Here is a 27641-nt window from a genome sequence, read left to right as displayed (position 1 = left end):
CACACAGCTTTATAAATCTGACGAAAGAATGCATATGCACATTTCTGCCTCTGTGCGTACACAGTTTTTGTCGTGAATCGACACAGAGTTTTATGCATCTGGCCCCAGTTGTCAGGGAACCGGTGGAGAATCCATAAAGTCACTGCTCCTGGTCGAGAGGATGTAAAACACAAGATGTAACACAAATTTGACTATGTAGTCTTTATGAGCAAATGTCCTTTAAAAAGTATGATAATTGTGTTGATAAATGTGATTCCTGTGTCAACACTGTATGAAATGGAAATGATTTGATTTCAAGATGCTCCTTGCTGTCCAAATGTGTAATAATAGCTGAATGTTGGACTTGTCCTGTGACTCCTTCCAGAAGTCTTTCAGCAACAGTCTGTAACTACGTTCAGAGTCACACTGGTTGCCATAAGTCTTTCACTGAAGGTCTTCGGGTGACAGGCAGCACAGGGTCCGAGAGGTGTTTCTGGATTTCTGCCAGTCCTGAGGTGATGTCCAGGTTCCCCGGCAGCGACGGGTAGCGGAGGCTGCTGCACAGTCCGGGGCTCTCCATGAGGGAGGATTTGGTTGATGGCTGAGCTGGCTGAGGAGTCAACCCTGTGTGGGTCTCAGTTACGGGAGTGACGGTCATAAACATGGTGTCGTCTGATGCCACAGTCACATGGATGCCGCTGGACAGTGACTCCTGGGACTTCTTGCTGAGCTGAAGGTCAGTCTGGGTAGAGCTCTGCAGTAAATAAACCACATACTCATTTTATGTCTTAGGCAAAAAGCTAGAAACAAGCCTCTAAGTAGTAGTAGTAGTAGTTAGGGGCTGAAACCCTGTTGTTTTTGTGTAAAAAAAGGTCAACTTTGAAAACTCGTAACTTACATTACGTAAGTTCAGTTTACACAAAAATTGGTACAAATATCCATTTATTTACACTCTACAAATCTGCTTCAGTAACCATTAAAGTCCACTTCCTGGTACATTGGATTTTTTTTAAAAACAAATTTTCAGCATTTCCTCATAAACCATGTGTCCAAGTTTTTAGTGGATAATTAAAAGACAAGGCTTATCAAGTGCCATAAAGCTTGTTGATATCTAATTGCCCTTTGATGATAGTCACCAATAAACTTCAAAAACAGCCAAGTTTCAGCAAACTTATAGACCTAACTCCACACCTGTAGCCCATATACTTAAAATTCTTAAAACTTTCAGGAATTGTCAAAACAAGTACCCCCAAATACCCCAAAGTTTCATGCAAATAGATAACAAGAGGGCATTACAAATGCAAAAAATGTGTGTGGCATATCACAAATATGACTGAATAAGAAATTGTATGTGTAAACATTACAAAACTTGCAGAATATGTGTCATAATATTTTTTAACCATGTGTGTCAAATTATTTTAAAATTGCCTCATCGGATGCAACAAACTCATGTATTTGCTTAGCCAAAATTTGGCCATGAAATCAATGATTTTGTTCAAACATCACCAAACTGTAAATATTTTTAAGTTGTTGAAACATGTCCCAAAAATATTGTCAAAATTGACCACAGTGTGTAGGATTTAGTGGCACCAACCAGCTGCAACTTCTCCCATGAGCTAAGTTTGAACTCCTACTCAGGTTTCCATCAGTATGCCTTACTCAGGATATTTTTTGGAGCCGAATAATCCACAGAAGTCTCTTCCTCTACAAAACTATTTCTAGATACAAACGGCTCATTCTAAGGTAATAAAAGCACAACAGTTCTGATTTTCTGGTGATTATAGAATACAGAAGATAAACTTATTATTTCATATTCCATTTCTGACAATATACTCCCCTGCACACTTTAACACCTGCGTTTGAAACTGTCTTTCACCGTTAGTGAGAGATCTTTCGCAAGTTTTACCTTTTAACAATACGTGTTGACTTGAACCCCAGAAATGCCGCTCACGGCTAAATTTGGTATCATTCTCTACCTGTGTGGGTGCCCTGCTTTCCATCGGTATGGGTGAAATGGGGTATATGCTGTGCAGCACTGGTGTCCCAGTCCCATACAGGCCAGGTGAGTCAGTAGTGAGGGTACTTGAAGGTACAGTGCTGTAAGCAGGAGGTATAGGTGCCATCTGCCTCTGGAGGAGCTGGAGAATAACGTTGATGTCTGCTGTCATGCGAGTCTCTAATCTGGGGAAGTAAGAAACAATGAGGGGATTAAAAGAAGTATCAGTAATGCTATCTGAAAATCTTCTTTTTAAGTCAGTGGAAATAACATAAATGAGAGACACATGAGATTTCTAAAGACTGGTGTTGGGGATTTGAAAAAAAATTCTGACCAGTTACCAAAACAGCCACTCTAATTTCTTATTATACTATATACTGCCTCTAGTATGAATACTTAAAAAGGCAGCCAAGGGCATCATTGATTGACCTGTTGAGCTGGGAATGTAAAACCTCAAGTCGAGACTCCAGCTCACTGGGCCGTTCTTCTGTGAATGGCGGTGGGTGGTGTGACTTTCCAGATCGCCAGGTGCGACTAGAAAACTGTTGTGACCGTTGGTCTGGCCAGTATTGATACATTCCCGGCACGTTCAAGGATGAAGCTGAGGAAAATATGAAGATAGCAGTAGAAGATTTTAACCATTTTATTTCATTAATGTCCAAAATGTTCACTATGCAACATCAAGAATTGTATTGTAATTAATCATAGCATGTTTAAAACCCCCACTCTGTATGTCTTTCCAGGACAGACTTCAGTTTCGACTCAGATCTACCTTGGTGTCCCCGGTCCAACACTGCTTCCCTCCCCACTGAGGTGCCACCCGGGGGGCGCAGCTGCACTACAGACGGAGAGTAGTTCCTCCTGGCATCCTCTGGAGGATAAAGCTCTACTTTGGCACCATGGACGTGAGGCTTTGCCAGGTCCTCACTTGACTGGGAACACGGGGATTCACAGCTACAGCAGTCATCCCAGTGGGTCTGAGGTGAGTGACGATGACGGAAGGACTGAAGGGGGTACGAGTCTTCATGATCGATTCCATCTGTTCACAAACATTCATTTTCTCTTTGATACTTTCTGCAATATTTTCACATCAATCCAGTTTAGGTTACCAATAACAAAACAAAGACCAAGCATATTTTTTCTGTCAGATTACCAGGTTATGCAGGGAGTTTGATTATCTCTAGGGGTCACCTTGAACTGTGCGCCACAGATCTTACCTGGCCTAATTCGGCAGTCCAGGGTGTGGATTCTGTGTCTTGGCTTGTGGCGGCATCCACAGTCGTCCCCAGAATCATCAGTTGTTGTTATAATTGGTGGTATTTGATCAGCCTGGTGAGCAAAGAAAGAAAAACACCATCATTAACATTTTTTGGCTTTACAGGCTCAAAGCAATCTTGTCTGTTTTAGCACAGAAGGCAATCTACAGAGTTTTACAGAAAACCTTTCTGGATGGTTGAGGGGGCAGAAGTCACCATAAGCTCTTATGGGACTATTTTGCAAAATGACAAAGATGGCAAATTTGACGCAAAGGTCTTCAGCCAGATGCAAAGAAGGGCTATTGCAGTTCATGAACTCCTTGACCACGAAGGTACCCCACAAGAGGGTTTTAAGCTGTAAGTTCTGAAACTATCCAAACAGCAGTTTCATTCAAGTTTTTGCATCAGAAGTGAAGCTAAACATTGATCAAATATTTTGTGTCTTGAAGAGAAATAAACATCTGAAATTCAAATTTTCAAGATGTAATTTTTGCAACCGGCTGCCAACATACGTCTCTCAGGTCAAACGTTATCTCCAGGTTCCTCCAGAAGTTGTCTGCAAAGCTGGGGTAGATATCCAGGACCTCCAGCAGGTCGTCCCTCAGGACGCGGTGCAGGTCACAGTAGGTGATGGTATATACATCTCCATTGGACTTCCCTGGCTCATCATACAGGTGGATAGGCTCTCCAAAGATGTCATTCTTTTCTGCAAGAGCATAAAAATTTTTTAATCGGTTAGATGAAGTTGTTAGAACACTTTAGAGACACCACAGTCAAATCATCTATGGTGAGATACCTAATATGGCGACCACCACATCATCCCGTATGACCTGGATGGAACCACGTGAGATGAAAAAGAGAGAGTCCAGGATGTCTCCATAGTGGATTAGAGTATCTCCTGGAGGAGCGTGGACTGTCTTGAACCTCATACCCAAGGCCCGCAGACAGGCTTGACTGCCTCCATGGAAAGCCTTGCAGTTCTGGAGCAAAGATCTGTTCAAGTGCAAACAGATGTCTGCCTGCAAAGACTCTGGAAACCCCTTCAACACCTAAACATTTGAAGACAAGACAATCAGCATGTCAGTGATTAGATGCAAAACAGGGATACTGAATAACCTAGACAGCACAGGTTAAAGAAGACAATAACAGTCAATCCTGATACTTTTTACTTACAGCATTCATGTCGATGCCATTGGTGTAGGACCAGGCATGCTGGAAGTACTCCTCCAGCCTTTGGCGAAGGCAACCTGGGATTTGATGGAATCGGATGAACTCCTTGACTCGCAGCATCTGGGTGTGGTAGCGGGTTGTACCAGAGTACAGACGCTGAATGATGGCTGACACATTCCCAAATATACTGGCATACATGAGAGCTGAGACCGAAGAAGCAATAAAGACACAGGAATTTTAAGTGTAATATTTTTTAAGAATGCTGAAATGGGTAATGAAAACAGGATGATATTCTGTATATTAAGGGACTGTTAAAAACATTTTTGGGGGGTGGGCCTTTTCTTGCAGATTAAATGCCATTTCTCATTAATTTTCAAGAATACGGAATCCCCACGCAAATTTCCCACTTAACTATTCACACCAGGTCCCATGTCAATGGTCTGTGTTGCTATGTTCCATTTTCACCCCCAAAAAGGGTTAAAGGGTTAACCTTTTCAGACAGAGAATGTCTAAGGGGAAATGTTAACTACACATACATAATTAATCAGACCCAAAATATGGTGCTTTCTCAGCTGAAGTAGAATCCAAACTGATAAGACTTTCCCCATTTTGGCAGCAAGCAAGCTTTGACATCATTCATTAGTCAAACATATAATTCCGCACAAAAATCTCCTGAAATTGAGGTCCGTCCAAATGTTGTTTTTACTTCGCACAAATTTTCAACAGAGGTGTGCAAGTAATTGTAATGATCTTGGAGCACAAGTTTCTTGTGTTTTAGTTGAATTATATAAATGTCCATACAAATTTTTCTGATGTTTTTTTTCTGGAAGATCCACATAAATATAATAATTGGAGGGTCTTGCTTTTTTTTTCAAATGAAACAATGTTCAGCCCCGCATGGCCACCCCAAAAATTTTTATACAGTCCCTGTAGTTAGTGTTATTTAACTCACAACCAATGACCATGACGCAGATGGAGAAGATCTTCTCTGAGTTGGTGTTTGGAGAGACATTTCCAAACCCCACACTTGTCAAACTGCTCAAGGTGAAGTAAAGGGCGGTGACATACTTGTCTTTGACTGACGGACCAGAGGTGGAGTCACTGTCGTTGTACGACTTGCCCAGCTGTTCAGCCAGGTTGTCCAGCCAGCCGGTCTCTGTGTACGGCCTCTCCACAAAGCCAATAGCGTACCAAATGCAGGCGAGCCAATGGGCGATGAGCACAAAGGTGCACATGAGCAAGAAGAGGACGGCAGCACCATATTCAGAATATCGGTCCAGCTTTCTTGCCACGCGGACCAATCGCAGCAGCCGAGCTGTTTTCAGCAGGCTCGTTAAGGTTGCCATCTTCGGTGTCCATTAATGACAGGGAAGTGGATGTTAGGCAAGAAAAAGGACGTTCAGTTTACAGCAACTCATAGAAAAATAAGTAAAGACACATGAGGACAGTACAAATATATCCAAGGGTTACCTCCAAAATTATTTTAGAATCAGCGCAATAAGTTTCAGAACTTGGAAACGTCGTGGAATTTTACAATCACATTTTCCAGGCCTGGAAAAATCATGGAACTAGTAAAAATCTGAAATTATGTTTGAATAGAGTTTGAATCTTATGTGTTTGAAAAATGCCAGGCAAGGAGGGCAAGAAAAAAAAATTAATTGGGGTCCTTGAAAAGTCATGGAAAAATTAGCAAGTTTTGTCCATGAAAAATGTGTGGGAACCCTGAAGTTTAGGCATAATGGAAAAATCTGATTTTTTTTTTTTATAATAATTTTAATAGTTCTTACCTCATCAGAGCCAGATCTGAAAATGAGAAGATCAAAAGGAATCGCTGCGAACAGATCTATAGGGAACCAGCCCTTGATATAGTGCTTGGCTATTCGGCTTGGCTGTGTGACCACCTCGTCATTTTGGTCCACGTACGTTGTGCGAAGGTTGATGACTATATCCACAATAAACAGCACATCCACCAAAAGGTCCGCCACGTTCAGGGGATCACATGTGTAACCACAACTTCTTTGCCGTAAATCCCCGTGTTCATCCAGAAGAAAGGCAGCTGAGTAGGGAGTGAACACAGCTGTGTAGAGGACCAGGAGGAGAATAATCCAGTCCCAAAATGCCTTGAAGGGGCTATAGTGAAGCAAGATCCACCATGTTGTCTCTGGCACCTGGAGTTTGTATTCAGGCAGTACATCAGACTCCAAAGACAGTACCTAAACATAAAAAAAGCATTAGTACACAACAATTTTCACATATTAATGCTGACTCCGACTGTTCCATCAGTTATGCATCTTCCTGTCCTTTCTTGCTTGATCTAATCTTTTGCTTTAAAAGGAAAACAAGTACATTCTTTCAACTAATACAAACCAACAGACCTTTCTAGAAGAAACACTGTTTTGACCAAGTTCCTGTCGAAGGCTGCAAGCTTTGGTTTTGCAACCTTGTAGGTCCAACAGATCCTTGACCATCCTGTCATGAGTGACTCGGCGGAGGCGAGACTTTGGTAAAGATTATATCCAGATACAGTAGTATGATTGTTTCCAGTACAGTTATAAATCAAAAGTATGCTGTAATCAGCCATGTAACTGCTGACTGAATGCCGGACCCTGCTGAGCTGGAGGGCAGTCACGTCACAATCCCACAACTGTGCTGCCACAGTTCTCATATTCTGTTTAACACTTAACACATTAACATTTTTAGCCTTGACAAATCTCGCTAACCCTGGAAACAGGCAGATCTATCTACCAGTGAGATAAATATATATGTATGTGTATGTGTATGTGTATATATATATATATATACACATATATAGATAGATAGATAGATATATATATAGATATAGATTTATAGATATATAGATTTATACATATATAGATATAGATATGCAGTATAGATGGACAGACGGACAGCAGTCAGGGGGGTTTTTGCAAGCACTTGCAGCTGTCTCATATCCATCTCACACCGTCCCACAGAGGCAAAATGCAGAGCCCCAGGGCTCCAGCAGGAACACAGTAGGCCTGAACTAAAACTGTGATTTAGTGTAACTTTGCTTTGCACAACCAGAAGGAAAAGACCCAGCAACCAAACCATCTACTGATTTTTCCACTAGTGGGTTAATTAACAGCAGTATTCTATTATGGCAACTTTCTGGGAGCTGCAAAACACCATTAAAGGTAACTTCTGTATTTTTCAACCTGGATCATAATGTCCCATATTGTTTTTTGTCAAAGTGACTAATGAGAACAACACATTTTAAAAATTGTTGAGAGAGATATTACATATAAGCTGGAAAACATTGTTTTAAGGTTATTTGCCAAGTGCACTGATTGTTTTATTTATTTATTTTGCACTTTACACCGTTCTGCAAAAATTTCAATCAAAGGGACATTTATTAAGTTCATCTTAAATGCTTTATGAGTGATACATTTCAGGATTATTTTTATGAACACTCATCTCACTGTTAGTGATGGTTGGATTTTATCATGTGGAACATTTTGTAAAGCTAGTTTTTCACATGAGCGCTATGAATGAATTATTGTTTGTTCTCCTGATATTGCACCACGAAAATGATTTGCAGAAATGTGTTGCCAGAGCAGCACAGCTGGTGAAGATGCCACCTTTTACTGTATTTCTTATGACTGTCCGTAATGAATCGTGGAGGGGCACTTGTCAATATGCAAACAGATGTTTCAGGGTGTTTCTATGTCCATTTATGGTGAACTGTGGATGTGGAAATGAGGCTTGTGCCCATGTGCCCAGTGCTGCAATGACTGAGATTTCTAAAGCAGAATCAGGCATAAACACGCCTTTATAGATCTGATGAAAATAATACATATGCATACATACAGCTTTAGTTGTGAATCTACACAGAGTTATATGCATCTGGCACCAGGCTGACAAGTGCCAAAGTTACTCTTTAATGTGAACTCTTTAATTACTGCAAGCAGTGAATTGTGAGGTTTTCAAAATTTGCTGAAGTTCAATCATTTAGAGCTCTTAAACAGGACTCCCTGGCGCTCAGCCCATGTGAGGTCCTCCCCCCAAGCCCTCCCCCCGTACCTGCGTGACCTTCTCTGTGACGTTCTGAGAGCGGTCCTTCACCTTGGAGGGGCTGAGCAGCTCCATCCTGGGAGTCGGAGGTGAGCGGCATTCAGGCCCCGGCTTGCTGGTCCCCCACTCTTTATAAGGTCTGAGTCAGACATGGAGCTCCGCTGGCCTGCAGCTGATCAGAAAACAATTTTATTATGTTCAAGAGAGCCTAACCAATCTTTGTCATTTTTTTATTCTTATTATTTGTGTTTTTTAGACAGATATCTGGCCTTCTACAACTATAACAGTGATAGTATTCAGTAACAGTTAACTGTTAATAACTGTTCATTACATCACTCTGCTCATGATTTCGTTTTCTTGCTATGCTGGACTTAAACTTGATTTATATATTTGATTTGCATCCAGAATTTTTATTCTAAATTTTCCTTAAAAAAAAAACTCTGGGTACTTCCCTTGAATGTTTGCGCTTCACTGTGTAGAGTTATGTATGTTCAGCGTTTGACACTAAAAGGCTGTTTTTACCTTCATCAGCTGAAGATGGAAAATTTCTGTTTTCACTGTAAAAGCACAAGGTTTTCTTCAAAATAAATGTGCAGACTCAAAAGTAATCCCTCTTAATAATCACTTATGACCCACTAGATCAATGATACTAAACTTAGGGCCAAATCTGGTCCCCAATAGGATGCTTGGAATAATTTTTGTACTGTAAGGTGCCAGAGTGCATAAAAAGTATTAAAATAGAGCTTGTTTATCAAAAAATTGCCAGTGGAGGATCCCCCACATCCCCCGACGAGGTCTTAGCTAAACCCCTAATGTCCTATAATCCTAGAAATGTCCCAAAATCCTACAAATGTTCTAAAATCCTAGAGACATCCTAAAATCCTACAAATGTCCCAAAATACTAGAAACATATATGGGGCTGCTGCAAGTGGCCAGGGGCCAGGGGCCACTTGCAGCAGTTGAGTGCCCCTGCACTAGAAGATGTGTGACAGCCTATTTGCGTGCTGAGTCTCTGCCCACACTGACTGTATTTTCTTATTATAGTGCAGAGTTCAGGACACTCCTGGGCAAAGCATGCAGGTGAGGTTTGGTAAAAAGTCAGAAGTATAACACATCCAAAAAGCTACATAAATTGTGAGTACAGCTATGAAAAAACCCTGTAAATATGTGTGATCAAACTGCACGTTTTAAAGTGGCCTTTTATTGTGACAATCCCACTACACACCTGTTTCGTAATGATGTTGTTTAATCCGCCTCTTGATATGCCAAACCTGTCAGGTGAATGGATTATGCTCACTGTCATGGGTTTTAATAAATTTGTGACCAAAATTTTAGAGAAATATGTCTGTTGAGTGCATGAATAAAGTCTTAGATTTTTAAGTTAAACCTTTAAAAAAAATGGGAGCAGAAATAAGTGTTTCATTCTATATAGTTTGGAAGCAGTCCAACATGCAAACTAACGTCATGTGAAAACTTGAATATTTGGATAATCATAGATTTTAACAGGCTTACTTTTACTTTTTAAGAGGCAAATCATGTTTTAGAATATTTTATGTCTCTAAATGGGGACTTTAAACGAAAATCTATTTTAAATTGTTTCTTGTAAATTAACATTGCTTTCTTCCACAATTAATAAAAGTGAAATTTCACTTTTATAGAACATTTTCATGTCTCTATGATCCCATGAATGATAAGTCAATGAAAATACTTTTTTAAAACCAGCTTTTAAAGAATAACTTGTCAAACTCTGTTTTTTCAACAGAAAAACAAAATTGCAGATATCGTAATTATTTTACTTTTCTTCCCGCTGAATAATCAAGTTTATAAAAAGGCATGACTTCTCTGTATGTACTTGAGGCTGTATGTAAATAAACGTGCAATTTATTAGGAAATATCACTTTATATCTTAACAAGGACCACAATGTCATTGCCCCTCCAAGTTCCATAGGAAAGCATGAAAATGACCAATACACTCATATTTTCATACTGAGTATGATAAACAGTGTGACACGTTTCAACAAGCAGTACAGGCCGTCATTTTTCTGTGAAATCAAAAATTCCACTTGTAAGATTTTCATTGTCCACCAAGTGTCCGGAGGTCTTGCTCAGCTGTCAGCCTGGATGTTGTCCCAGACTCGGACTACTTCTGGAAAGTCATTAAGGGCTTCTATCAGCGTTGAAGCAGCATCCAGCTGGTCCTGGTCCAGAGACAAGAGAGTTCGGGGAACAAACTCCAAGCCAGCAGATATTATCTGCATCCCCAGCTCCTCCAACGAGGCTCGCACCTTCCTCACGTCCGTCATGTCACAAATAAACTGAAGACAGAAACACATCAAGCTATTAGCTGCGATAGGGGTGCAAATTATTATTTTCATTAGGATTTAAGCTGTTCTTTTTTTTAATTGTTTAATGTATAAAATGTGAGAAAAAAGTAAAAAATGTCATGGCATCATTTCCCAAATTCCAAGGCTGTGACTACATTGGTTGTTTGAACCAATCAAACAGTCCAAGAACCGTAGAAATGTAATTTAAAATTATGTAAAACAAAGAAAATACATGATATTTGACTTTTTAAAAACAAAAAACAATTTATTGGTAATTTACTGTAGAGAAATGTTCCTTCAAATGTCTGTACTGCTCTCCTTCATATCTGACCTGCAGGATGGGCTGCTCCTCCTCATCCTCAGTCTCCTGGACATCTTCTGCTCCTGCCTCGATGGCCAGCTCCAGAGCTCGCTCCGTCGAGATGTTCTGGCCCGGCACCACGACCACCCCCCTCTTGTTGAAGTTGTTACGGGCTCCGTCTGACAGCATCCCTCTGTGGGTGAGTACAGAATTACACCTCTGTGAGAAAACATAATCCTAGGCAAAAAACACCAGGCGAGATAATTTCTTAATAAACTACATATGGATTTTTATTTTTATTAGGTCTTTTTTTCTCAGCTGTATATTTAAGCTTTTTGCCATTTTTCAAAAAGTGCATCTCTGCCAGCAGCTTCGTAGCCAAAACAATAGTGTTGTACAGGGACATCTAGTGGCACAACAACCTCCTTTATCAGAACACCATCATTACCATGCATTCTTTGTATTATTACCACAAACTTTCATTATATTGTCCTGTATATGTTATTGGGGTACAATAACACTACCAAGTTGGTCTTCAGTGTCAAACAGGTCTACAGGGGACAGTTGGCTGTTTTGGTGTGAGTTGTCGAGTGTTGGAGATATCGTAGAGATGTCTGCCTTCTCACCAATATATTGGAGCTAGATTGCACTCAGCTTGTGGTGCTCAAAGCGCAATAAATAACCAAGTTAATAAATATTTGAAAAACTCCATAGTAATGTCTCTTTGCAGAAATTGTGACCTGGATACTAAAGATAATACACAGACCTTTTTGTGAGTAGTTTAATGTGGAACAGCAGTAGATGCACGCTTCCTTCTGTGCAGTGATATGGTTGGTGGGTGTAGTTTAGTAGAAAGAAAATAGTTCCTACATGAAACTGCTGTGGATTATCTCAAGTAACCAGGTCATGACTTTTTGAGACATTGCTACTGAGTTGGTCAAATGTACTTTTTGGCACCACCACGTTGAGTGCAACCTAGTTCCATTAAATTTGAGAGAAGACAGACATCTCTACGGCCGATATCTCCGACACTCTGCAACTCACACCGAAGCAATCTCGAATGATTAACAGCACTACAGATGAGAGAAAAATTTGTATTCTGGGTTTGGGGTTGAATTGTCCCTTTAACATTATAGTTTAACCTGCAGTGTTGTGGTGGTGAAAGCACATGAAATATCTGTGTTTGATTATTTCAGCTGTATGATAGAGTCAGATCATAGAAAAACGGTCCTGACTTGTTCCGGACAATCAGGCGTTTGATTTCCTGGTGGCTGCGTGCGTGGTTGTCAGTCAGGACCTCGATGAGCAGCAGACATCCACCAGGCCCCCGAGCTTCGAAAATGTGCTGGGACGCTGGTTTAGATTTTTCCTGTAGTGCCAAAAGAAGGGACACATAATACCCACAATTTAACATTCTTTGTATTATAATACTGGTAAAGTCATATTATAGGTAACAGACCTGCTACATGTACAGACAGGTGAAGAATGAGGGAATATTTTTGGGAGGAATAGTGTTGATTCCTCCAGTAGATTTACAGTGAATTTACACCAAGGAGCCTTTAAGCTGTTTACATGTCTTTAGGTGGCCCAACACCTTAATTATCTGGGCAAGGCAATATGGAGAAAATTCAATATCACAATATTTTTGCTGAAATGCCTCAATATTGATGAGGACAATATTGCACTGTTGACTATTGGTGCTTTCTCAAAATATTTACACGTTTTTTTGGTAAATGATCAGTAGTATTTTTAATTTAATGACTATGTAGGTAAAAACAAATAATGGAAAAGTTAGATCTGTCTGGTAATTTTAGAAATTTACATCACTTAACTGTAATGCAGTCTTAAAAACCAGGAAAAGATAGCACATAAAATATCCAAATTCTAATATGATATCTAGTCTCAAAATATTGTTTAGTCAACTTACCGCATTTTTGATTGCAGCCTCTATAGACGCTTTAGGTATGTTCTTGCTTTTACACTGCTCCAGTACGTGGGCTAAGTTTACATTCAGATCTGGGTTGGGTCCTCCTTCTGCAGATAAAACCACCATTGAAATAAGTTAGAGTTGACAAGAAAACAATCCACCTGTAACTGAAATGGTGTTCTTGTCTTTCAGCCAGTTACTTCCACATTTGAAACCTGAGCAAATTGGCTTGATTTCTTTTGAAAACATGAAAAGCAGGCAATGAGCAACTTAAGAAATGGCCTAAAAATGAGACAGAAATTAGTTTAAAAAACAATTTAAAAAATCTGAAATTTTCCAAAGAAAAGACAGAAAATGACCTGGAAAAAAGTGCTAAAATAAATTCAAAACAAGTAAATACAAATCATTTCTGATCATTATAATTACTGTTTTCTATGTATTTTTTCTTTAGTAATTTGATGGTTTTCTGATGATTCTCTCTTTTTTCAGGTCATTTTCTTGTCACCTTTTACTTTTTTTTTGCAATTTCTTGGAAATGTCTTGCCAAGTTGCTGATTGCCATGTTCCCCATATTTTTTTAAATAAACAACAAAAAAGAAAGAAAGACAATTACCCAAAATTTGAAAAAAGTGCTAAAATAAACTAAAAATAAATCAATTAAAATAATTTCTGATAATTATATTACTATTTTCTTGGTATTATTTAATTTGGTTTTTTTTGTTTTGTTTTTATAAATGATTCCCTCTCTTTTGCCAGGCCTTTTTTTTTTTTTTTTTGCAATTTCCCGGAAATGTCTTTCCATGTTGCTGACTGATTTTTTTTTTTTATTTAAAAAATCAAACCAATGTTCTCACATTGCAAGTGTTCAAATATTCAAATACTACTACAGACACTTCTAAACGCAGCCCAGGGAAACCGATGTCGATCCAGGTTTCAAAGGGTTAAACTCACCTTTCACAGCTATCTTTATCATCATCCCAAACTTGGTGATCATCTTGCCCCTCGCCTCATCTTTGGGACCCTTAATGTGTTTCACCTTTGACCATTTGTTATGTCCCGCACATAAGGCTGAGCAGAGCTGCAGCGTCCTGACAGGACAGCTCCTCCACAGCGTGGACAGCACACACGAAGCCGGCGGGAGGACGCACTGAACCGGGGCCAGGACTCTGCATGAAGTCGCGGCCAGTGTCCGGGGGCGCAGGATCCGGAGAGCCGTCTGCACCACCGCCCCCGCCATGCCCTTCAGGTGCACACGGCCAGAGTGGTAATGAATACAGAGTTACAGTAACCTGCTGCACAAGTGGAGCAAAGTGTTCAACAGTGAGTCTCCGTTCGCAGGTGAGGCCTATAACTTCATTCATTTTCACATCTATGAATAAATTAAACCGCTTTAAGCTTTCTAACTTACCGTTTTGACAGATCAGTTGTGCATGCAGCTGCCGCTGTCCTTGTTGTGGAACAGGCACTTCCTGGTTGTAACGTCAGAAAGTGACGTAAAATATCGTCCCTTCAAAATAAAAGCTTGCCCGGTGCTTCAAGTTTGTACGTGTAAATGAAAACGTGATATTACGGAAGCTAAAGTGACGTCTTTAGTCTTAAATTGTATAGTTTTAACCATTTATAACCATTAAACCGTGCATAATATTAACAATTTGTATGGAACAAAATTCCTATAAAGCATGGTTTTATGTTGATGATATTATATGATGATATTAACAGTTGATACAAAAAATTAATTAATTAAAGAAAACATTATATTTTTTATTAATTTTATTGTTGTTGTTGTTGTTGTTGTTGTTGTTAGTTTCGTCCTTGTAAAATTATTTGAACTGATAATATATGTATTACTTAATTTAATCTTAGTAATTTTCTATATTGTGTTTAATATGTGCTGAAATCAAAATATTTACATAAAATAACAATAAAGTTAAACTATTGTATTTAATTTTTAAAAACCCAATTAAAATAGTTTGAGCAATGATTCAGGTGAAAGACATTTTTAGGTGCTAATCATTTTATGACAGATATTCACAAAAAGTGGGTTAGTCCCATAAATGTTTGCTCCCATGCAGTTTTTCTGTTTATAAACTCGTCATTTTTATACATGTGTATTCATTCTCATACATGTCAAAATCTTTCCCTTTCAATGTAGGTTGCATCGAAATAGCAAAAATTGTAATAAATCATGAACCATGGGAACCTGAAATCTCTTGGAGGCCCCCTGGGTTTTTCTGGTTGAGATCAAGAACCACTGCAGAATATCAGCAAACACGTTCAAAATAACAGCAACACAAGCCAAAACATCATACATCTTTCCCATATGACTTATGTATGCATTTTATCTGCCTGTATCAGGGAGGTTAGCACCAGAGATTAAAAGTTTCCTCTGGCACAAACAATATGTGAGTCTGCTCTGTATGAGCGTCCTCTATAACATCCCAGCGTGGGAACGGGAAAAGAAATGCTGGTCTGTTGCCATGGGACCAATTTATTAAATCATACTGCTTCTATTTATGATGATAGGACATCTTAGTAATGGCATCAGCTGTCCAAGATAAAAAAAGGAACATACTGTTTGTACTAAATTTCTTAACCATTTACTTATGACCAGTATATGTGTGACTGGATGGTAAAAGCTAACTTTGTCTGACAAACAAACAGGGTGGCAGAGACGGATGGCTACACCAGAGGAGCACAAAGAGTTAAATAAGACGAGAGCCTCAGCCAATCAAGGCCAACCCATCCCTGAGAGACAACAGTCCAAAGAACTGTGAAAGGAGGAGATTTCGTCCTCAGTGCTCCCCTGTTCTCTTCTCTCACTACAGACTTCACATGGTCCCTCCAACCTGATGAGTGATGTCCACTGAGCCTCAAGGAGAAGCCCGGAGAGAGAAGACATTTTTTTTCTGGATGTCTAAAGACCCCAAATCTCAAGAAGATCCTAAGGCACAAAAACACAAGGAGCACCAATGGGACACCAGAGAAGAGAACAGTTCTCAACTTTGAGTTCCTTCAGTGCGACCTGAGGAGGATGAGATGATCTGATGTTAATTAAACGCCCTGTTGAAAAGACGTCATGTTGTCTGCGTGGGGACCTGGTGCCTTGGCTCTTTTCCACAGTGTCATAATAGTGACTGCACTGGTAAGTGTAATCAACAGTTATTGATTTCCTCATTCATTGAATGGGTTTCACAACTGTTGTTTTCCTTTTTTCGGGTTTGTTTTAGTTTATCTACAAAAGTTTGTCTGAGGAAGTATCTTTTTTGCTTTGCTTTTACTTTTAGTCTCTTAAAAATAAACACGTGTATTAGTCAAGTCAAGTCAATTTTATTTATAAAGCCCATTATCACAGATCACAATTTGCCTCAGAGCACTTAACAGCACATGACATCTCTCCATCCTTATGGATAGGACCCCCCCCCCCAAAAAAACAAAAAAAAAACCTTTAACAGGGGAAAAAAACAGTAGAAACCTTAGAAAGAGCAACTGATGAGGGATCCCTCTGCCAGGCCGGACAGACGTGCATAGATGTTATTAAGAACAATGAAATGCCAGAAGCATATGACAGAATGAAACATAATAATAAGCATTGCCTAAACATTTTTTATAATGATTGCAAACAAAAGTTCTGGTGCATCTCATCAGATTGGTATAATGCCATAAAAAAATCTTATATTTATGAGAAATCAACAGCTTAAATAAAATGAACACAGCACTGACTCAATTCTCAGTCTCATTTAGTCATGTGTAAACTTCTAAAAGGTGGTTTTTATGTTCTAAATTTAAACCTTTCACACGGTGGCATCATATCTTACACTATAACACAACGCTGAGTCAGAAATATTACTCCCATACTGCTGCACTTTGGGCCAACTATAGAAAACGTCATGTATCTGTGAGTCTCTTTGATCATTTGAATTTTGGACTTAGATTTATCTTGTGTGTGCCAGCCATTCACATGCAACAGCGACCTTACATAAATGAGTGGCTCTTCTTTTTCTAACAAATGAGGTGATATGGAATAACTTTGCAGCACAAACCATTAACTAAATAACTAACTAATAACTATTCATTTACAGCAGAACAGCTAATAAATAATAGGGTATTTTGCTAATGCCTGCAAAATGTTGTGTGGAAATATGAAAAGGAGGCGATTGCAAAGGGAACACACACACAAGTATATACACAAAGAGTAAGAGTTTATTGTCGTTTTACTATACATCTTGGTGCAAGAAAAAATGAGAGAGTGTTTCACAGTGATCAAGGTGCAACATAAATAACACAATTTACAACAATACACACATTTATAGTGCAAAACACAATCCTGAGCCCACTGCTTTTTTCCTAAGGGATATCTTTTTGGAGAAAGGATACACAACTTATCTCTCTGATTGAGACAAAACTCCTGTTAAAAAAAAGAAAAGAAAAGAAAACCTTCACCAAAACCTTCAAACCATCACAACAGCAGCAGTGAAACAAACCAAAACAAAAAAACAAGCTTAATCTCCACCATCACAAATTACCTGAGGTCTACTTTCCCTCAAAAACCCCTCCATCAGCTCTGACCTTTAACCTTTCACCCACTGAAGCATGACCACTGTCGCCTCTGAGCCTCATCTCTTCATCTTCCCCGGGTCGATCCTCAGTGTCGACCTCGGGCAGACTTACAACCTCCTGCTCAGTCAGCCCGAAAATCACTTTACATGAAGCACGTGAGGACTGAAATTCAATTATGACACAAAGGCCAGAAGATGGCTACGCCTGATTGTTTTGCTAACACTCCCTGTCCGTCAGCAGAAAACGCTCCTTCACAAAGAAACGTGAAAGACCGCTCTGTATTGACTTGCATGTATTGAATTATTAGGATGTTTTGTCAAGGCACAGGTGGATGACTTTGTTTGACATAAAAGCTGAATACCTAATTGTATAATCCACGTGTATTAAAATGAATTGCCAACACGGCTCGACTGTGCCCACAGTCCACTATAAAACAACAAGTGGTTTGAGCTCCTCAATATGTCTGTATTGTCTTTGGCTTAGAGTCCCCTCCCAAAACAAATCACTGTAGAAAATGATAGCTGTTCAGCTTTCTGAGTGCTACAATATTGAAAACACTTTTCACCCATTGGCGGTTTATTTTAATGGCTTAAGCCAAGAATGTTAGTTATCACATATCCGTCAACATGAACAGTTCCAGTTGGGCTTTTAGTCTGTTTGACAAGAGTGAGTAGTTTCTTCAGCTTGCCAGGAGGTGAGAAGCTGTGGTGGAAGACGTACTCAGAAGTAAAAGTGTCAATACAGCAATTTAAAAATACTAGTAAAACACCCATGACTAAAGAGAAAAATGATTAGGCAGAAATATATTGTATAACAAAAATGAAACAAACAACTAAAGTTGGTATAAAAGTAGTAATACAATGGCATCAGTATAAACAATCTCATGTAATATCCATCATCTGGGCCGGATTTTTATAAAAATATGCATTTTAACTTTTGATTTGCAGTAATACTTCTTACTTAAACGGTAAGTTCTGTATTTTTCAACCTGGACTCTATTTGCCCATGTTTTTTGTGTCTAAAAAAGAGCAATATTTTTAAAAAATTTACCTAGTACTGAGTGAGACCAGCAACCAGGCTGCAGTGTAACCACTCAGGGTATTTGAGCACCATCAGTTTACACTAAAAGTTCTGGTTTGTTTGTTTTTTAACAAAAAAGGTATATCTTTAGGGTCCTTTCCATAACGATTTCAGACACTTATCATAATAATCTGAGCCTGTCAGTGGTAAAAACTAGCACTTTTAATGGATGTAAATTAACGGTGTACCTATTCCTCTATGTGGTTACGTGGCATCCTGTTTTTCTGCTGCCAGCTGCAGCGTTTTCGCTCAGTACTGGGCCACTTATAAAAACTGTTGTTCCCACTAGTCACAAAGGTGGGAAAAATAGAGTCCAGGTTGAAAAATACCGAAGATACTCTTTAAGTAAGAAGAATTAGCGCTTAAAGAATCAAAAGTTGAAGTGGACATTCTTATGAAATTTGTCCCTTGTGATATATGTACTGCAGTAGATAAAGTCATGAGGCTGTTCATAGAGTCTTTTTACTACTTCTTTACCAACTTAAGTTGTTTGTTTTTTTACTTTATATCTTTCTGCCTCTCTCACCGTCCTCTTTTGTCAGATCAATAGTGTTCTCTCGTTGCTACTTTTGCTGCTCTGTTGTGAAATGTCCTCGGAAACACAAAGCCGCTTGTGTAGATTAGCTCTCAGCAGCATGGCAGAGGTCCTGAGGACACGGCCCCCATGTGGCCAGCGGCAGACAGGAAAAAAAGGGGGTTGGCGTGGGATCATGACATACCACACCCTCACACAGCTATTTCACAACACCCGGAGGCAGCACATCAGATCTTTGGGAGTGTTTGTGTTTGACAGCTCGCCCTAGCTGAAAAGAGACTTCAGAGAGACTTCTGATTGGAGATTTTAAATGTCTTTGGGTGCTGTAAAATATGAATAAATGCAAGAACTGTAGCTGTTCAGATTAGCTGAAGACACTCTTGAGGCTTGAACAAATTCCCAAAAACTCAATCAGATGCCTGCAGATACATTATAACCAATTTTCACGTTTAAATGAGGTCTTCCTGTTTGACGTCTCTCTCTTATCTGCTTTATACAGATAGACTCTGATGATGTCATTACACGAGATGAGCAGATCTACGTCCTGATTGGTGCTCACGCCAAATGTGAGAGGAACATCCAGGCACAAATGCTTCTGGTAAAAGGTTTGTGTGCTGCTTTTGATAATTTTATTCATTTTATTTCTCAGTTATTCTGTCCGCAAAGTTCGATCCCAACGTTAGTTAACCCATAAAGGAGTACAACAAACTGTATTGAAACAGCCTAAAATAGATACTTTTGAAACTTTTATCAATGAATTGGCTTCATGAGTTCAGAATGCTTTTACTTAAGACAAACAATTCAGCTAAAAGCTCATATTTTAACCTTTACTTCAGGTAAAAAAAAATTTTATTCTTATAATACTGTTTTTTTCCCCTTTCAAAATATTCAAAATCTCTCCCTGTTAGGTAAAGTAAGGTCCTTTTACAAGCATATCCAGTGTTGCTATAAAAAAACACAAGAGATCAGTGAGTGCATGTCCAACTATATAATCAGAAACCGTATTTATTACATCAATTATTTATTTAGGATCAGATATAAAATCTATCTAATATCCTGCTCAGCACTATCTGTGTGATTACAGAGTTGAATTTAGCTGCGGACAATAGCAGGGCAATTTTCACTCACATTATGACGCAGAAGCTGATAATAAATTGCTTCAGTGATCTATCCGGGGAGGAATTATGTAAGACAGAGTCCCACTAGGCATGTGAAAGGGAGGCACAGTGGACAACAGATCCACACTGACTCTTCTGTTCACAGATATCATACAAAACACTCTCATAAAATACACAATGACAAACATAAGTGTACATATGACAGGAGACCATTAAACCTGTGATGCACGTTGTATTTTCTTCAAGCACTTCAATTCAAACAGATTTGCTTTAATAAAGTTAATGTAGGCTTCAGGGGTGACCTTAACAGTCAAGTATATTTACTCAAAGTACTCACTACTGTACTACATTTAACTGAAAGCTCCTTTTTATGTTTAACATTGAAGTTTTCATCCAAAACATATCTTAGGTTTAAGAGACATGATGCATGAATTTAACTATCCTGCAGTATCTAAAGTCTTTAAAGTTAGCTTAACAGACTTCTTTAAAATGAGAAAAATTAACAGTAACTTTTGATTTTCTACTCTTTGATAAATATTATGTGTATTTCATAATGGATATTGGACTGAATATGTATGCTTTTGTAAGGTGAACTTATATGTAACCCATGTTTACTTTTATTTTGACACGATAATCTTATTTACATTGCTTATTTTCAGTGCTGGTATTATTATTTTAATTTGTTTTGATTTACTTTTTATACATTTTTACATGTTGTATTGTTCTGATACCTAAGACCTTACAAATATTGTCACCCTTTGTAAAAGAAATTTCAACCTTTTTTATGTAAAACAGGACGTGAGTAATTAGATTAAAAAAGACATTTAAAAAAACAAAATTTAGCTGTCCCCTGACTGGTAATAACATTAAAATTCTGTTTGCACATTAATGTGTAAGTAAAAATGTCGTATGATCTAATAATATGACTCTGAAAGGGGTCAATATGCATAATGAGTACTTCAACTGTTAATACTTTATTTGCCGCTTATTTTCACATAGATAAACATTATCATGCAGGATTTTTTTTACTTGTAATGGAATACTTTTACAATGTTGTATTGGTACTTGAACGATCGAAATACCTTTTCAACCACTGATAGGCATACTGCAGCCTAAATTTGCATCGTGCACCTGTATTTGGATAAAATGAACAAAAGTATAATAGTGCCATGTGTCTTTCAACTGAGAGATACCTATATAGTAAGTGGGCCGGTTTCATGCCTTCATGGTGCACATAAGTCTGTAGGAAAACTAAAACTATAGCTCTACATAACTAACAGCTGTTTCCCATTTTTTTGTGAAGAAAGTGACTGTATCCCAGAGTGGGACGGGATCATCTGCTGGCCGAGGAGCAGAGCGGGTCAGCTGGTGTCAGTGCTGTGTCCAGAGTACATCTACGACTTCAACCACAGAGGTGCGAGAGCTTAAGAGTCAGAAATATTACAGTAGCCTCTTCCTGATGTGTGCTCTAAGTGTGTAGTGTGTAGGGGAGCTTTGCGTTAAACAGATCAGTGGTCGACAGATTATTGGCCTGGCCGAGTATTGGTGCCAATATTTGGCATTTTGCTGATTATCTGTATAGGCATTTTATTTTAATGAAGGCTGATAAAACTGATAAATCAAAAAGTGCAAAGAAAGTCTTTGCATGAGAGGAACTTTTATTTTTTAAAACCTCAGGAAGCTATTTTTATTCATTCAAAAGTTGCTGGGAGCTTGCTGTATATCATGTTGAACTTTTCCGTTTTTTTCAGTTTTAATTCAAAATTTGCTAAAAACATTTAAATAACGTTTTGTGTTGGAGTTTGTTATATTCCATATTCTAAATATTGACAGAAATATTTTCAATTTTTATTGTAAATGCACATTGGTTCCAAATGTTGGTGAATTGGTCTCATTAACTACTAATAATTGTTATCAGTATCAACCCTGAAAAACCAATATCCATCGACCCTAATACAGACACGGGTAAAAAAAAAAAAAACTGTATGCGGATTACAAATTGCCAGTTGTATCACAGACTGTTTTGATAAATGTTAGGACGAGCCTACCGCCACTGTGACGTGTCGGGGAACTGGGAGCAGGTGCCAAGTATCAACCGCACTTGGGCTAACTACACCGAGTGCACCACATACTTGACCTCCAACCACAGGAGCCAGGAGGAGGTATGTACATGTGCATGTGTTGAGCTCCTGATGTTTGCAGAATATGCGGACCTGCTGGTGTTTGACCGCTGGCCAAAGTCTAATGCATTTGTTCAAATGCACACTCTAAGCATGTTTTTATTTGCTTCAGAAGGTGTTTGAGAGACTCCACCTCATGTACACTGTTGGCTACTCCATTTCTCTAGCATCGCTGCTGGTGGCAGTCTCCATCCTCTGCTATTTCAAGTGAGCGACCGAAACCACATATCCACAAGTTTGAGTATTCACCGTCTCCATCTTCTGTGATGTACAACTGAAAGTATTTGTGCGATCGTTTCAGGCGTCTCCACTGCACACGCAATTACATCCACATTCACCTCTTCACCTCCTTCATATGTCGAGCTGTCAGCATTTTTGTGAAGGACGCCGTGCTTTACTCCATATCTGAAGACAGAGAGGCTGAGCCTGAGTTCACTGCACAGAAGCCTCATATGGTAAGCTTTATGATTGTTATATTTATATCAATTTATACAGTTTTGTTTCTATTATTCTATTTTTTTTCTATGCTAAGTGACTGCTGACCAAGGGCTCATATTTACAGCACAGACACAAGATGGGAATCAATTTTGTTATCTTAACTCTTGCCACAAAGCAAATAGGTGGATATCCCTGAATACCTAACTATTAAAACCTTTTAAAAACAAACAAACCAAAAAACATGAAAATACTCTATATTATTGTATTTTTTCACACAGAGTTAATACTCTTTTAAGCACTTCATGGCCTGTTTAGATGTTTCCTTTTTGTGCTCCTGTGTGTCCTCAGGCCGGCTGTAAAGTTGCTGTTACACTCTTCTTTTATTTCCTGGCGACCAATCATTACTGGATCCTGGTGGAGGGCTTATACCTACACAGCCTCATCTTCATGGCCTTCCTCTCTGACAAGAACTACCTGTGGGCCCTCACCATCATCGGCTGGGGTAAGCTGCATCAGACCAGATACTTTGTTGTCACATACAGAGCTAACAGTAAATTCAAGAGATTTTTCTCTCCGTTCCCTGTAGGTGTTCCAGCTGTGTTTGTATCCGTCTGGGTCAGCGCACGAGCGTCGCTGGCAGACACGCAGTGAGTCATGTGATGTGTTCATCTGTCTAATATTTACATAACACCTGTATCACAAATTCTCACTTTAACTCTTGTGTCTCTGCTTTCAGGTGTTGGGACATCAGTGCAGGAAATCTGAAGTGGATCTATCAGGTTCCCATTCTGGCAGCCATTGTTGTAAGACATTTTTATTTTTTTAATACTATTAACATTTCAATAGATTAATTAATTTATATACACAGCTGTGGCCTTACTGTACACGCTGCCCCTGCAGGTGAATTTCCTTCTCTTCGTCAACATAATTCGTGTACTGGCCTCCAAACTGTGGGAAACAAACACTGGTAAATTGGACCCTCGGCAGCAATACAGGTAATATTTGTTTTCCTCTTAAAGCAAAATTTCCCTGAGAATCTCTCCAACAACTCTTAACCTACAGTCCTTTAACAAGAGAGTTTTTACAAACATTAAATCAATACACAAATGTTTACCGTCTTTACCTGCAGGAAGCTACTCAAGTCCACATTAGTCCTCATGCCCTTGTTTGGAGTTCACTACATGGTGTTCATGGCTCTTCCCTACACTGAGGTCACCGGGCTGCTGTGGCAGGTGCAAATGCATTATGAGATGTTCTTCAATTCATCCCAGGTCAGAAAACACATTCATTCAACTTTTGAAATGCAAGAGTTAACTCAAACTACTATTTTTATTGTTTTACTTTTCTGTTTTTTTTTTTAAGGCTCAAAGGTTCCATGTTGTTAAAAGCTAGAAGTCTGTCTTTTTTTCTCAATTATAAAACAGTCACAAATGCTGTAAAAAAAATGATAGTAATGATTTTTTTTCTCTGTTTATATAATGGATAACATTAAATGCATCCTATAATAACGATGACTGATCAGAAGTTCACTTATATCTTAGCTTCACTTAGCTTCACTACCTTTACTATAGAAGGCCAAATAATCAGTTTGGTAATGCATGTTAAAAAAAAAAGTTTGACCCTTATTTTCCCAAACTATGACAGGTCAAATATTTATGCCCACCTTTGAAAATCCCACCACACAGAGCCCTCATGTCTGGTGTGATTTTTCTTGTTACTAACTTCCTGTAAGAGGTGGATTGAAAAGGCCAGCTGTTTAAAGACAGAGTGACATGTAGTGGATTTTTTTAGCATAACAAACCTAAACCAAATGGTAGAGATGGCTCAGTCAGGTTAAGTTGATTTTGACACATTTTTCATGAAGATATGATGACTCAAAATGTACTCTACCAAACATTTGAGAAAAACGTTAAAGGGTTATTCAGATTTATTTGTCTCAGACAGAGGTTTTTTTTTTTTTTTTTTAGGTAACTGAATATATGCTTTATCAGTATTTAAATGCAATATATTTACAAAAATGTGTTTCACTCCTTTTTGACAGAATCTTAATTTCATGTTTCCAGGGCTTTTTTGTGGCATTTATCTACTGTTTCTGCAATGGAGAGGTAATAAACTCATTTTGTTTTAAAGTTAAAATTCATTTTTACTCTGATAAAAAAAGAAAGATAAATTTTCTGTTTGTTTTTGTTTCTGTTCTCAGGTGCAGGCGGAGGTCAAGAAGGCGTGGTTAAGACGCAGCCTCGCTCTTGACCTTAAACAGAAAGCCAGGATGACTAGCAGCGGTGGCGGAGGCAGCTGTTACTATGGCGGCATGATGTCACACACCACCACCCACAGTGTCAGTTTGTCTGCTGCCAATCCCAGAGCCCTCTCCTTCACTGGAGGTGTAGTGGGCTCTGGTGGTGCAGGGTCAGGGGTTAGGCCAGCACGGTACGGCTCTCTCCACCCAAACACCAGCCTGCCTGGATACATGCCCGGTGATACTGAGACCTCAGAGCTGGCCATGCAGAAACCAGAGGGGACGGAAACTGGAGTTTTTGCCAGGCATGCCAGAGCCAGCAAGGGAAATCATGACACCAAAAGTCATGGAGCATCTCCGGTTCGAACTCCTGGAACAGAAGATCCAGACAGCTGCTTATCTCTGAAAGAGCTGGAGACCATCTTGTGACTGTTTCGATGAACTTGAGTGAGGTGTTGAACTCAAGGCAGATGACGGGGATGACTTTTTCTGACTTCACCTGACTAGAGTGTTTATTTGTAAAACCTCAATGTTAATTTGCAGGCCTGGTGACCATAACCAGAGCGGACAAACTAAGGCTTTACTTGTGTTAAGGTTAAACTTCTTTGAAGGTCAAACCAGAACTTTCACTCTCGAAAGTGACAGATTTCCAGTGGATCTGTTTCATTTTTGTGTGAATTGTACATTAATTTAAATATGCGTTTAATTATTGTGAAAGATAGAATAAGGCCTGATAATCAGTGAAGATGTGATGCTGCAGGGAATTTAGAGAAGTCAAAGGACAGAACTGGATGTTTAAACAAGGGAGACATTTTCTGTGATTCATCTCCCTTTTCACATCTTTCCTGTGTTTGATTTTCCAGCCAGACTGGCTGACCCCAATTCAAACTGTACTTACGAGTGTGTGTGTGTGTGTGTGTGTGTGTGTGTGTGTGTGTGTGTGTCTGAGCAGCTGAAGTCTATGAATTTGCTGTAGCAATACTCACTTTTCCCAAATATTGATGTTCATACTTATCAGCCATGCATTTATGATGAAGGATGCATCATTTAGTATTCATTTACTGAGCTAACTGTGCACATTTGATTATTTTAAACAGCTAGTTGTGTCCAGACAGCATGTCTAGACAGGTAAAGTCTCTACTTCTTTCTTGTTTTCTATGTTGTCTACACAGCCCTATTTATCAGTCTGAAAAGACCCTGAGGGCTGATGCACAAACCTTTTGCCCCTTGCAGGCCAAACCCCAACCCCTTCCTCCGTGTAACCTCTGCCCCGAACGCCCTCACAACACTGTTCAGAATTTCACACGCTCCCCTCAGGCAACGGCTTGGAGCCGCAGGCACCTGAGCTGTTTGCAGACCTCGAGCATGAGCGACAAACCTGCAGCACAAGCCACCAGTATTCACAAGGTAAACAGACAGGAAGTTGTACCTGTAAATGTTTTAGGTTCGTTTAGGTGTCCAGAAATATCTGTGTTTATAGGATATGTACAGTGTAAGATAACTATAATTTAATAAGTGTTTGGGAAATATGCCTTGAGAGTCTAAATAAAGTGAATTAAATATAACTAAAGTGAATGGAATTGATTTATCTACTACTTCTTAGTTCTGTGTGTGAAAAAAAGTGATTTCAGGTTGGTAGCACTTTAACACATAAAGATCCCCTCATTCTAGTATCTAATAATAATCTCATAATAATAAACGAGGGCTAAATTAAGAATGGAGTCATTTATCAGAATTCACAGCGGTCTTGACTTCAGCCGGAGATATCATATTCATCACTTTAATTTCCTTTTGCAGACTATTCCAAGTGGCTAGAGCAGAGCGCACGAAGGCTTTCTGTTCCATCTGTGTATTTGATCAGACTGACACTGAGTACACCAACATTAATGGAAGTCAGCAACAAGAGTGCAAAGTTCAAGGTTCAACACAACAAATCCAGGTAGTAGAAAAACAACTACCATCAAAGTTCAGAAATACATGAGCAAACCTACTGCATCTTCCATCTGTTTATTTATCATACTACCTGTATCATGCACTGTGTATTACCACTGGAAAAAAACAAAGTGATGTGCATTGTTTTATTGCATAAAATATGTAAAGTTAAAGTGTTTGCTCTTTACCCCTGCTGCTGCAATTTTGACCATTCCTTTTTCTTTCTTTCTATCGATCTCTTTTGAATCCCTGAACTTATAAAAGTGCAGTTTTAGTCAGTAGACTGTCCCTTTAAGTGCTGGCAGAAGATACTGGATGTAAACCTGCCCCCTGTTGCCAAAATGAAAACATTGCAAGTTAAATGTCAGCTGGTTTTGCCGCATGAGAAATCACATGAAATGAAATGAATTGACTTTTAGGCCATTAAGATACAAAACTCAAAGTACACGCTAAATACTTTTTTTTCCCAAAGATGGTTTCTGTCACTGAGAGTAGTTCTCATCTCCCTGATGTTTGTTCTAATGCTGGTGATAAATAAAATCTGTCATAAAAAAATCTC

At 39.0% G+C, this 27641-nt stretch overlaps 3 protein-coding genes across 6 annotated transcripts; 1 reads left to right on the top strand and 2 right to left on the bottom strand.

Annotated features, from left to right (window-relative positions):
- Positions 1-342: 342 nt before the first annotated feature.
- On the bottom strand, positions 343-8526 carry LOC121959064 (potassium voltage-gated channel subfamily H member 6). Its single transcript, XM_042508244.1, has 11 exons — positions 8461-8526; positions 6179-6614; positions 5354-5743; positions 4405-4604; positions 4028-4280; positions 3744-3937; positions 3193-3304; positions 2748-3014; positions 2405-2576; positions 1956-2160; positions 343-754 (listed from the first exon to the last, which is right to left on the bottom strand). The coding sequence occupies exons 1-11, from the start codon at positions 8524-8526 to the stop codon at positions 401-403; spliced, it is 2649 nt and encodes an 882-aa protein (XP_042364178.1). The 3' UTR covers positions 343-400.
- Positions 8527-10223: 1697 nt separating this feature from the next.
- LOC121959096 (translational activator of cytochrome c oxidase 1-like) lies at positions 10224-14476 on the bottom strand. Of its 3 annotated transcripts, none has more exons than XM_042508277.1 (6): positions 14412-14476; positions 13955-14243; positions 13004-13110; positions 12312-12445; positions 11107-11269; positions 10224-10766 (listed from the first exon to the last, which is right to left on the bottom strand). In XM_042508277.1, exons 2-6 carry the CDS (start codon positions 14238-14240, stop codon positions 10557-10559), a joined length of 900 nt encoding a protein of 299 aa, XP_042364211.1. In that variant the 5' UTR covers positions 14241-14243; positions 14412-14476; the 3' UTR covers positions 10224-10556. The 3 variants fall into 3 exon arrangements, with proteins under 3 accessions (XP_042364211.1, XP_042364212.1, XP_042364209.1); XM_042508278.1 differs by having other exon boundaries at positions 13955-14292; positions 14412-14473; XM_042508275.1 differs by having other exon boundaries at positions 13955-14295; positions 14412-14469.
- A 1312-nt stretch (positions 14477-15788) lies between these two features.
- Positions 15789-26028, top strand: pth3r (parathyroid hormone 3 receptor). Of its 2 annotated transcripts, none has more exons than XM_042508274.1 (13): positions 15789-16145; positions 19675-19780; positions 21597-21707; positions 22331-22455; positions 22589-22680; positions 22775-22928; positions 23260-23413; positions 23498-23558; positions 23648-23714; positions 23812-23906; positions 24041-24182; positions 24975-25016; positions 25112-26028. In XM_042508274.1, the coding sequence occupies exons 1-13, from the start codon at positions 16080-16082 to the stop codon at positions 25577-25579; spliced, it is 1683 nt and encodes a 560-aa protein (XP_042364208.1). In that variant the 5' UTR covers positions 15789-16079; the 3' UTR covers positions 25580-26028. The 2 variants fall into 2 exon arrangements, with proteins under 2 accessions (XP_042364208.1, XP_042364207.1); XM_042508273.1 differs by having other exon boundaries at positions 22586-22680.
- Positions 26029-27641: the final 1613 nt, after the last annotated feature.

This window comes from Plectropomus leopardus, chromosome 19 (assembly GCF_008729295.1).
Source record: "Plectropomus leopardus isolate mb chromosome 19, YSFRI_Pleo_2.0, whole genome shotgun sequence".
In the NCBI taxonomy this organism is placed as follows: Eukaryota; Metazoa; Chordata; class Actinopteri; order Perciformes; family Serranidae; genus Plectropomus; species Plectropomus leopardus.
Note: the sequence above shows the minus strand (reverse complement) of the source record. Positions and strands in the feature narration are given on the sequence as shown.

Bases quoted from the DNA above. Each gene is read 5' to 3' on its own strand.
- LOC121959096 (XM_042508277.1), bottom strand. From the start codon at position 14,240: ATGGCGGGGGCGGTGGTGCAGACGGCTCTCCGGATCCTGCGCCCCCGG. The intron at 13,111-13,954 runs GTGAGTTTAACC...TTTTATCTGCAG, and splicing joins GATAAAGATAGCTGTGAAAG to AAGGAGGACCCAACCCAGAT. The intron at 10,767-11,106 runs GTCAGATATGAA...TTCTGTCTTCAG, and splicing joins AGGAGCAGCCCATCCTGCAG to TTTATTTGTGACATGACGGA.
- LOC121959064 (XM_042508244.1), bottom strand. From the start codon at position 8,526: ATGGAGCTGCTCAGCCCCTCCAAGGTGAAGGACCGCTCTCAGAACGTC. The intron at 6,615-8,460 runs GTACGGGGGGAG...TTTTATGTTTAG, and splicing joins TCACAGAGAAGGTCACGCAG to GTACTGTCTTTGGAGTCTGA. The intron at 2,577-2,747 runs GTAGATCTGAGT...TATTTTCCTCAG, and splicing joins GTTGGACCGGGGACACCAAG to CTTCATCCTTGAACGTGCCG.
- pth3r (XM_042508273.1), top strand. From the start codon at position 16,080: ATGTTGTCTGCGTGGGGACCTGGTGCCTTGGCTCTTTTCCACAGTGTC. The intron at 22,456-22,585 runs GTATGTACATGT...TATTTGCTTCAG, and splicing joins ACCACAGGAGCCAGGAGGAG to AAGGTGTTTGAGAGACTCCA. The intron at 24,183-24,974 runs GTCAGAAAACAC...TCATGTTTCCAG, and splicing joins TGTTCTTCAATTCATCCCAG to GGCTTTTTTGTGGCATTTAT.